Raw genomic sequence first — 10,793 nt, 5'->3', positions numbered from 1 at the left:
TATGCAACAGGAAGGACATGGCAGACTTGAACAAAATCTCCTATTAACATGCTAGCAAGGACTGGGTCCAGTTTAGCTGTGTTTCATCATTTGATACAAAATTGGAGAGAATCTGGTTGAATGCTACATTTGACAAAATAGAAGTAATGAAACCTGTGCTTGTGCATTTACTAGGCTTGTAGGAAGCTTTGCTTTTAAAAAACCCAAATGAGGTTCTAAAACTAAAGTACTGGAATAAAATAGAATGGGAAGCAAAATGCACCAGGTTCTTTTTGACTGAGTATTAAATTACTGGAGGCATCGAGATTGAAACTAATACAGTGGAATGATGCCATGGGTTTTACGCTTATATGGGTTGGTTTTGTGTCATTTGAGTCAGAGCGGAACATGAAAATTAAAGGCTGAGTCAATGAGCCCAGCACTAGGGTGTCTCACCTTGGCTGTTGACTGTGACTTGGGACTCCACTGTGATGTGCCGTAAACAGAAAAACATGCAAACAGTTCATGCTGGAGGCTTTGGCGTCATTAAGGGAGAATCACTGGACTCCAGAGAGAAAGAAGCAATTGCCAGGAAGTTGGATAGTTAATAGGTTTTACTGCGATCAAGCCATCTTCTATGTCACAGAACCAAAAGAAGACAGTACCTGCTATAGGAAGACTGCTGATTTCAGTCCTGCCTCATGCTATAATGGATCATCATTTCCCTTTCTCAAAACAGGTTTGTGTCACTGGGAGCACTGAGCATTACCCTGTGTTGTGCTTGGGATACACCAAGCAGTGTTAGTTTATTCAAAATTTTGAGGCAGAAAGGTTATGTAATTTAAGTAGTAATTGAATATTTTCATTAATGCTGACATAAATATGTATTAAAATAATCTTATTAAAATTACTTTAGTTGACATTGTGATAGACCTTCATAAAATGTCTAGCTTGTGGTGACTGCTTCAGGGATATCCTGCAGCCCCCCAAAACATACTTGTTCGTGTTCCTCTGTCCTCAGGGTGACTTCATTGGAAAAGTAAGGATGTTTTATGTCAGGGTAGAGCAGGGATGGCAAACTACAGCTCGTGGTCCAGATCTGGCCTGCTGTCTGTTTCTGTATGGCCTGTGAGAAAAATTTAAAAAAAGAATGAAATTTTGTGACATGCCACAATTATATAAAATTCAAATTTCAGGGCCCATAAGTAAAATTTTATTGGAACACAGCCACCCCATTTCTTTAGCTTTTGCATGCTACAACAGCAGAGCTGAGTATTTAAGACAAAGAAGGTATGGCCCACAAAACCTCAGCTATTTATTTACACTCTGGCCCTTTACAGAAAAAGTGACCCCTGATCTAGATAAATCCTGGGTGATGGTTATAAATCATTTTATGAAATGTGCATAATGCAAACTATAGGGTTGTGTAATTTAAAACTTTGACTTCAGCTACTGTTTATCATAGTTTTAAAAGGCAATTTTTGGAGCAAATCCAGTTTCCATGAGATATGTAGGGTGTGGCTTTGGCATCAGAAGACCGAAGGTGTAATCTTACAAGCTCCATTATCCCCCCTAGTGGATTACTGTAAGGTTTACTTACAAAGTTTCAAAATACTGAACAGCTTCTTTTTTATTATTAGTTAATTAATTAATTATTGGCTGTGTTGGGTCTTTGTTGCTGCACGCGGGCTTTCTTTAGTTGCTGCGAGCGGGGGCTACCCTTCGTTGCGGTGCGCGGGCTTCTCATTGCGGTGGCCTCTCTTGTTGCACGGGCTCTAGGCGAGCGGGCTGAGTAGTTGTGGCACGTGGGCTGAGTAGCTGTGGCTCGCAGGCTCCAGAGCGCAGACTCCGTAGTTGTGGCGCACAGGCATAGTTGCTCCGCGGCATGTGGGATCTTCCCGGACCAGAGCTCGAACCCGTGTCCCCTGCATTGGCAGGCAGATTCTTAACCTCTGCGACACCAGGGAAGTCCCCTGAACGGCTTCTGTGCCCGTCTTATCCCAGGGATCAGAGGTCGGATGTCTCCTACACCTGGGCAGATACTGACAGGTCCTGTCAAGGCCTGGGCAAGTCTAGCCACCTCAGGGCGCATTTCTGTTCCCTTTCCTGAAGCTCAGCGAACAGAGACGAGACTAGGCTCCGAGGGACCAGCACGCCCCTATCTCCCAGTAAAGCCACATTCCTGTCACTCTCCCGGGGCTCGTCCTCCGGCCCCGCTTCGCCCTCCCGTCCCGCTTCGCCCTCAACGTCGCACAGGCGACCTGAACCATCTAGGGCGCGGAAAGGCGGGGTCAGCCCCAGCAGCCAATCAGGGCTCGGCCCCTAGCCCAGCCAATCGGGCCGGGCCAGTTGGGGCTTAGCCAATCCGGCCGGAAGAGGAAGACCTGGGATAGTGCCTGCGCTTCTCGCTGCCAGCCTTGGGTGGCGCTACGTGGGGTCAGCTGGTGCCGGCCGCGGTCCTTGCTCGCTCGCTTGTTCCCCGGGAAGTCCCTGGTGTGCCGTCCCCGAGGCCATGGGGCGGCAGTGGGGGCCAGCCATGAGGGCGGCCGAGCAGGCGGGCTGCGTGGTGAGCGCCACCCGGGCCGGGCAGCCCGAGGCGGGCTCGTGGAGCTGCAGCGGGGTGATCCTGAGCCGCCGCCTGGGCCTGGTGCTGTGCCACGGGGGCATCTTCACCCCCTTCCTGAGGGCCGGCAGCGGGGCGCTAACCGCGGCCGGCGCCGCCTTCCTGACCGGCGACAGTTGCGGCGACGACCTGCGCCTGCACGTGCAGTGGGGCCCAATGGCCGCGAGTCCGGCAGGCCGCGCGGAGCGGGGCCGCCCGGGGCTGTGCACGCCCCAGTGCGCCGGCCTGGAGCCCGGCCCGCCCGCCCGGTTCTGCGGGCGGCCGCTGCAGCCCCCCCGCCCCGCCGAGCTGCTGCTGCTGTTGAGCTGCCCGGCCTTCCGGGGCCACTTCGCGCGCCTCTTCGGCGGCGAGGCGGCCAAGCAGTGGAGCTTCGCGAGCGCCGCACCGGACGATGAGGTGTCGGAGGAGGAGGAGGAAGATCAGCTGAGAGCGCTGGGCTGGTTCGCTCTGCTGCGCGTGCGGCCGGACCCGGAGAAGGAGGCGGAGGCGGAGGAGCGCGGGCCGGTATTGGCCGTGGCGCCTCTCGGGGCTGTGCCCAAGGGTGAGCCGCTGCTGGCCTGCGGCTCCCCGTTCGGGGCCTTCTGCCCCGACATCTTTCTCAACACGCTCAGCTGCGGTGTGCTCAGCAACTCGGCCGGCCCTCTGCTTCTCACCGACGCGCGCTGCCTGCCAGGCACCGAGGGCGGCGGCGTGTTCGAGGCGCGGCCCGCGGGGGCGCTGGTGGCGCTGGTGGCGGCGCCCCTCTGCTGGAAGGCCCGCGAGTGGGTGGGCCTCACGCTGCTTTGCGCCGCCGCCCCTCTCCTCTGCGCCGCCCGAGCTGCCCTCTGCCGCCTGCACCCCGGCGCCGCCGCCCTGGCCGCCTTCCTACCGCATGAGATCGGTGCCCCGGGGGGCCTGCCCCTCCGAGACCCCGGCCCCCCCTGGGCAGCTGCGGCCGTGCTGGTGGAGTGCGGTTCCGTTTGGGGCTCCGGAGTGGCCGTGGCACCCCGCCTCGTGGTGACCTGCCGGCATGTGGCCCCTCGGGAGGCGGCCAAGGTCCTGGTGCGCTCCACCACCCCCAAGTAAGGCCCACAGGGTTGCCCCTACTCCACTCCCTCACCAGCTGTCATATCTGGATCCCAGGTCTCAGATCATAATCCTGAGGATTATGGAGGCCTTCTGGTCTCACGCTCATGCTTGGTGGTGCGGTGTGGATAGAGACCTGGGACCCTCCCCTCATCCTTGGCACCCAGAACCCCAGAGTAGGGGGTTCTGGACCTCCTGGCAAGGGGTGAATGGGGCTTGGGCAAGATGACAAGCAACTCTGGGGAACTGTGGGGTGGTCCAGCATCCCTGGCTAGGTATCTTTGAGCTCCCCCTCCCAGTCTGAATTCCTTCTGGGCAACTTCTCTGTCTCAGCCTTGCACCCACACACCAGAGGCCCTTGAACAGAGTCTTCCTAACCCTGCCCACTTTCCCCTGAATGCCGTAGTGAAGCCCCAGGGGCCCAGGATGCTACCCTCCTGGGTTAGGAGAGGAGCCTGTTACTCTTACTTGATTTATCTCTTAGATCTTAACCAGAACTCCCCTTCTGGATCAAAATGAACAGATATGCGGTTCCACCTAATTAGAATGTGGGAGTGGGGGCCAGGCAAATATATTTTGAACAATCATTGAGTGCTCTTGGCAGCCAGGTTGGGACTTCAGTCATTTGTTCCCTCTCAGCTGGGAGAGCACTCTCACCCTCCTTTACTTTCACTTGCTATGACAGTGGAGACAGCAGCCTTGGCTTCCTGGCTTGGTTTTCTAATACACGTTCTGTTTCTTCTGTAGTCCCAGGTGCTTGACTTAGGCCAAAGCAAACACTATAGCACCTTGGTGTTAATGCCTGTTGTTCTGTACCTGGCTCAGCCTCTCAGCCCAGACCTTTCCAAATGCCTCTGTTGAACTCCTGAGGTTAACCCAGCCCGGCTTTGCCATAGAGTCCCCTCTGGCAGCCACCTGGACAGCCATGACTTCATAGGGAAGACTGATGATGAGAATTTTCCTCTGTGTGTGGTCCCCAATTCCTCACCCCTCCACCTACCCCCACATACTCTTGGTCCTAGGGAACCCAACAGGTCTGCTGGAAGCTACCCCAGCAGAGTGTGTAGTAGGAAGCCCCTGTGTAATCTTGGGCAATTTGCTGAATCTGTCTAAGCTGCCTTCCCATGACATGTAAGGTCTTGGAACAGCCTGCCACGTAGTAAGAGCTATAGAAGTGCTGGCATGTATGTAAACAGGTACCCAGAGGGACGAAATCGTATCATGTCTGCCCCCCCCCCGACAGGATTGTTGGTATCAAATGAGGCAGTAAAGGGAAATGCTGAGAATGTGTGCCCTGGCTCCTGCCGCTAACTGTGGGACCTTGAGAAATTACTCAGCCTCTCTGGGCCTCAGATGCACCATCCAAAATGGAGATAATACCAGTGCCTAGTTCATAGGGCAGCTGTGAGGACTAAATGAAATCATGTCCGTAGAACATTAACGCCAGGCCTGGCCCACAGTGCCCCCTAGGTGTCAGGTGTTTGTGATGACGGTGAGGCACCAGGAAGCTTTACACAGAAGTACCCTGCAGTTGGTAGAGCATGTTTGGAAGTTCCACTGTGGATGTGCCCAGAGTTGCATGCTGGTATGTTTCAGGGCTGACAGCAAATCTTTTGAGTCCCAAGTTCATGACTTTTACTGTCACTCTCATTATTTTGCTTCCTCCCCATGCTGAATGTTTGGAAAGCTAGCCTGTCATTTTGTTTCCCTTGTTCCCAGGAGCACTGTAATCTGGGGACATGTGGTATTTGCCACCCAGGAGACATCTCCCTATGATATAGCAGTGGTGAGCCTGGAGGAGGACCTAGATGGTGTCCCGGTACCTGTGCCCGCTGAGCATTTCCATGAAGGTAAAGGACAGAGGGGTTCTCTGGTCTGGGGTGGACCTCAGGAAGGAAAGTCAGTGTTGGGTGCTCTAACCCTGCAGATCAGGGGCCAGTCCCCCAGGTCAGCTCCCTTCCCCACCCCTGCTGGAGTAATGAGTCAGGCTGGCACCTTGTTACATCCTGGTTACAGTGCTTTAGCCGGAGTTGCTCTTGGAGGCCTCCCTGCTCATGCCCAGCATGCCCAAGGTCCTGGGGGGCATGTGGAATTCCCAGCAAAGGGTAAGGCATGCCTTTTTCCTGAGGCCCCACAGCAGTGTAGTGTGTTGAGCCTTGGGGTCTCCTTATAACACTGCAGGCTGGTCTGAGAGATGTGTACTTTTGAGGCTCCAATGGCATGATTTGAGTAAAAGGCTTTGTGACACTGCCACAGAAGTACCAGAGGTCTCGCTTTGTGGATGTCGTATGCTATAACGTAATAAGGATTACAAGCTCTCTGTGTTGGCATCTTCTGCCACTTATTAGCCCCGTGTCCTTAGGCAACTTAGTGAACTCTGCCTCAGTTTCCACATCTGTAAGATGGGGATAATGCTCCCTACTCCTGGGCCTTGTGAGGAGTGGGTGAGATATTGTCTGTAAAGCACTTGGTGAAGGAAGGTGGTGCCCGCTTTGTAGTCATCATCACCATTTTAGTTTTACCAAGAGACTTCTTCGTCTCAGGAGGTGGGTGTTAATTTCACAAACATGTATTAAGCCCCTGGCTAGGTGCTGGGAATCCTAAACAGTGACTACCCAGTGCAGCAGGGGAATGAGGGCTGGAGAACAGCCTGATGCTGACGAGAAGTGGTTGAGCAGAAGCAGTGCCGGGAGCTCAGTGGAGGTCCTGGCCTGTTCCTGTGGGGTGCCTGGGGAAAGCTCTCATGGAGGCAAGAGTATCTGAGCAGAAACTCAAAGGGCAGAGAGGGTTTGGAAAGTTGGAGAGGTCAGGGAGGGGGTTGGGGAGTGTGTGAGTCCTGCCAGACAGAGGAGGCTCCCCAGCTTAACCCTTCTTCCCTCCCTGGCAGGCGAGGCTGTCAGTGTGGTGGGCTTCGGTGTCTTTGGCCAGGCCTGCGGGCCCTCGGTGACCTCAGGCATCCTGTCAGCTGTGGTGCAGGTGGATGACACACCAGTGATGCTTCAGACCACGTGTGCTGTGCATGGTGGCTCCAGTGGGGGACCTCTCTTCACCTGCTCCGGGGACCTCCTGGGTAACCAGCTCCTTGGTCCTCTCCCAGCCTTCCCCTTGCCAGAGCCTCAGTCCCATCCTGGGAGTGCTTGGTTTCCAGCCCTGGGAGCCACCCTCTGTCTGGAAAGATGGTGGGCCTTATGCGCAGAGGTAGTTAGCCAAGGTTTTCAGGCTCTTGTGCTTCTGAGGGTGGAGAGGGACAGATGCTGAGCTTGGAGGGAAGAAATCTGAGTTCTGGTCGCTTCTCTTCCACTGAGCCACTGCACAACCTTGGGTAAGTCACTTAATGTCATTTGATCTGTGAGACTCAGGAGTTGGATTAATCCAAGGGTCACAAACTCAAAAGCCTACAGAGGCTGGGCTGGTAAAGTGAACGAATGAGTGAGTGAGTGAGTGAGTGAAGACAGCAGTGAGTGGAGGGCAAGGGGGACCTGGGGTGAACACCACTCAGCTCTAGCACATTGTTGCCTCATTACAAAGATATGCGGGCCTAACGCTGGCCGACTTTCCAATTTTTCACAAGAAGCTGTGAACCTTTTTTTTTTCAGAATTCCTAACCAACCACACCCCCGTGAGAAACGAATTTACCAGCTAGAGAACAGTATTTGAACATGTACAGTTCTTTTTATCTTTAGCCTTAAAGTGTCCAGTCAAAACACTCTTTTCCAAAGTTTCTTAGATTAGCTCCTTCCCCTTCCCCTTCAGTATAGTTATGTGATTCATTTGAAATACAGTTAGGTACATTTGTCCTAGTCTGCATTCCATTTTTCTCCCATATACTGGTTGACCTTTTAAACGATATATACAGATAAGTGGACACATAAATAAATATAGATGTATGTATGCATGACTTAGTGTGTGTGTGTGTGTGTATATATATATGTGACTCCTAGCTCAGTCTTCTGAGAGGGGCTAGAAGCAGTGGCATCCATTTGTAATCAGCACAGCTAGAGTTCAGATCTTGGTTTCTAAGAGTCATTCTCTAGGGCTGCCTTGTGGTGCTGGAGAGGAGGGAGGGGTAACAGCAGCAGCAGCAAAATGACGGGCACGTCAGATGTTGAAAGAACCAGGGGCTGACGTGAAGGAGCCCCCACTGGAGCAACTTGAGCAGCAGAACAAATAGCAGTAGTTTTGGTTTTCAGAAGAATTCCCATTAATGACTGTAGAAGACATGAGGGAAATAGAAAATCACTATTAGGACACCCCAGTAGGAACTGCTGCCGACAGGATCCATCGATGGATGCCAAAATCAGTAGGCAAAAGTTTAAGGAGAAACAAGATAAATGCATAATCCTAAAATATTTCGTACTTACCAAGGGGGTAATAGTAAGTCTACAGCGGAGGAACCTGGCAGATACCACCCGAGTAGTGAAGGTTAACATCGCAAGCAGTGCTTATAGTCGGCACACATTTCCTGATAGCATGCACTGAAAAGGACACATTGCGTCTATGGTTTTCTCCTCGGTAATGTATAAGCTCAATCTTATCACGAGAAAACATCAGGTAAACCCAAATTGAGGGACATTCTACAGAATAACTGACCTGTACTCTTCAAAGTGTCAAGGCCACGAAAGATAAGGAGAGACTGTGGAAGTGACCCAGATGGGAGGAGACCTAGGAGACATGACGACTAAATGCCATGTGGGATCCTGGATCAGAAAAAGAGCATTAGTGCAAACACTGGTACATCCAAGTGAGTTCTGTACTTTAGTTAATAGCATTTCACCCAGGTTAATTTCTTGGTGTTGATGAGTGCTGTATGGTGACAAGGAAAAGCTGGGTGAAGGGTATACAGGAATTCTGTACTATTTTGGCAAGACTTCTGTTAAGTCTAAAATTGTCTTCAGAAAATTCATACACATGCACTGAGCAGGCCAAACAAAAGTTCTGTGTGGGTCTGATTCATTTATTCAGTCACTCAGCTAGTATTTGTTGAGGTCGTCCTCTGCCAGGCACTGTTGCAGGTACTGGGGAGACTGCATGGACAGAACGCAGCAGTCCTGCCCTCATGGAGCTGAAAGATAACAGAAGTTGGAGAGAGGGGTAACAAAACAAGTGAAACATGGGCTATTAGATACTGATAGTGCTGGGGAGAAAGTAAAGCCAGGAAGGAGGACTGAGGCATGAGGAGCCCGTGTCCATGAATGAAGCCTGGTGCCTGTCCCTACGAGGGGGCTTCAGGCAAGTCTAGGGCCTCCAGGTTGGAGGTGAGCCTCCCTCCCCTATCCCCTGGCTCACGCCCTCTTTGGTTCCTGAACAGGCATCGTCGCCAGCAACACCCGGGACAATAACACGGGGGCCACCTACCCCCACCTGAACTTCAGCATTCCCATCACGGTGCTCCAGCCGGCCCTGCAGCGGTACAGCCAGGCAGGCGACCTGGGCGGCCTCCGCCAGCTGGACCACGCCCCTGAGCCAGTGAGGGTGGTGTGGCGGCTGCAGCGACCCCTGGCAGAGGCCCCGCGGAGCAAGCTCTGAAGCTGTGGCACCCCTCTGGAGAGAAGAGCAACCATCTGATGCCATGGGGAGTGCTGAGGCTGGTGGCCTGAGGACCCTGACATGGCACACCCCAGCCAGGCTGCATCCCCATCACCACCCACCTTGCTCAGCTCTGGAGTCTGGACCAAACTTCTCTTTAGCCCCCACGGATCTCTTACCTGGCAGCCCGTTTTGGGGTGCTTTCTCGAGCCGCCACCTCTCTCTGCCCCCGACACTAGGCTCAGCTCTTTTCCCTTCTGGGGAGCTGAGCCTAGTGTCGCCACCTCTCCCTGCCCCCGACACTAGGCTCAGTTCTTTTCCCTTCTGGGGAGCCCAGTACAACCGTACAACAGACAGATCTGGTCCTGACAGACAGATGTTGGCTAGAAGGTAGGCCCAGCCACAGTCCCCTGTCTCCTGACGGTCACTGGCCGCCTGCAGCGGCGGCTTCCCTGGGGCCTGGGCTCCTCTCTGCTCTCGGTCAGAATGGGGTTGACAGCACTGGGGCTTCCTCAGAAAACCTCAGCAGAGAGGCCCTGCTCTGAAGACCAGAGGCGGAAGGGAAAGAGCATCTTCCTGTTCTGCTGGACCAGCCGTGGCGTCCCCGAAAGCCAGGACTCCCGGCTCTTCATATGTCGGGTGCCCTGACCTACAGGGGCACGCTGACACAGTGCCTTAATTTTCCGGCCCGTAAAGTGGCTCTCAGGGGTCGGGGGTGGGGACGTGGGGGGAGGGGTAGAATGTGTCTGGCTGGGGTTTGAGAATAAACAGGATCTATGAGGGACAGGACCTACTTCTATATATCAGCTTCTTTTTTTTCCTTCTTTGTTTTGAGAGTTGAATGGGGAATAGGAAAGCACCAGGCACAGAAATGTACCTTTCCGTCCTGCTTTCTCAGGGGAGTTTGATCTCATGGGACACTCTTGCGCCAGACTAATCCTGGTAGCTGGTCGCGGTGCCAGCTAGCACTGGGTGGGGCTTGCAGATCCCACATGGTGGCCTTGGCCTGGCAGCAACTGTTTACAGGCTGCCTGCATGGGCCCAGGCCTGTGCCAGGTCCTGGGATGGATGGGAGTTGGGGAGTTCAAAGGTGAATGAGGCCAAGGCAGGCCCCAGGAGCTAAGACCAACCCTGGGAGTCAGGAACATGCACTGTGTGCCCAAGGCCCTGCCTGTGCAGGCCGTCAAGAAATGATTGTTAAATCACGGACAGGTTGAATGCCATTGGGGAATGACTGGGGCAGAGGGGGCTAATCTAAGCAGAGAGAATTGCTGTGAGTACTTTGTTTCTAACATCTGTTTGCTGAGCACCAACTCTGGGCAACCACAGAACACCCCTGAGACAGTTGTTCTCCTCTGTGTGGATTAGGAATGGGGCCGGAGGGCAAAGTTAACTTGAGAGAAATCCTGTAGTAAATTTATGGAGGTGGGGAGGGAGAGCCGAGTTCTGACTTGGCTGCAAGTGGGAAGGGGAGAATTTATTCCAGCATGTGTGGGTACCAAGGAGCTCAGGCTATTCTGGGGAGACTGGTGTGTCACCCCATTAGTGGAATGAGCAGGGCGTGTCTGTCCTGTTCAGGTGGAAGACCATGTCCAGGGGC

The 10,793-nt window shown here is 53.5% G+C and overlaps 1 protein-coding gene across 2 annotated transcripts; it reads left to right on the top strand.

Annotated features, from left to right (window-relative positions):
* Window positions 1–2,356: 2,356 nt before the first annotated feature.
* On the top strand, window positions 2,357–9,902 carry TYSND1 (trypsin like peroxisomal matrix peptidase 1). 2 transcript variants are annotated; one of them, XM_082609041.1, is made up of 4 exons: window positions 2,357–3,663; window positions 5,387–5,517; window positions 6,555–6,737; window positions 8,976–9,902. In XM_082609041.1, exons 1-4 carry the CDS (start codon window positions 2,492–2,494, stop codon window positions 9,191–9,193), a joined length of 1,704 nt encoding a protein of 567 aa, XP_082465167.1. In that variant the 5' UTR covers window positions 2,357–2,491; the 3' UTR covers window positions 9,194–9,902. The 2 variants fall into 2 exon arrangements, with proteins under 2 accessions (XP_082465167.1, XP_082465168.1); XM_082609042.1 differs by lacking the exon at window positions 6,555–6,737.
* The last annotated feature ends 891 nt before the right edge of the window (window positions 9,903–10,793 follow it).

The sequence above is a fragment of the Mesoplodon mirus genome (assembly GCF_964341445.2).
Source record: "Mesoplodon mirus genome assembly, chromosome: 2".
NCBI classification, from domain to species: Eukaryota; Metazoa; Chordata; class Mammalia; order Artiodactyla; family Ziphiidae; genus Mesoplodon; species Mesoplodon mirus.
This window is presented reverse-complemented; position numbering and strand designations above follow the sequence as displayed.

What these genes read in the sequence shown, in the direction of transcription:
- TYSND1 (XM_082609041.1), top strand. Translation starts at nt 2,492, where the DNA reads ATGGGGCGGCAGTGGGGGCCAGCCATGAGGGCGGCCGAGCAGGCGGGC. An exon ending in GTGCGCTCCACCACCCCCAA is followed by an intron (nt 3,664 to 5,386) that starts GTAAGGCCCACA and finishes CCTTGTTCCCAG; the next exon opens with GAGCACTGTAATCTGGGGAC. An exon ending in CGCTGAGCATTTCCATGAAG is followed by an intron (nt 5,518 to 6,554) that starts GTAAAGGACAGA and finishes CCTCCCTGGCAG; the next exon opens with GCGAGGCTGTCAGTGTGGTG.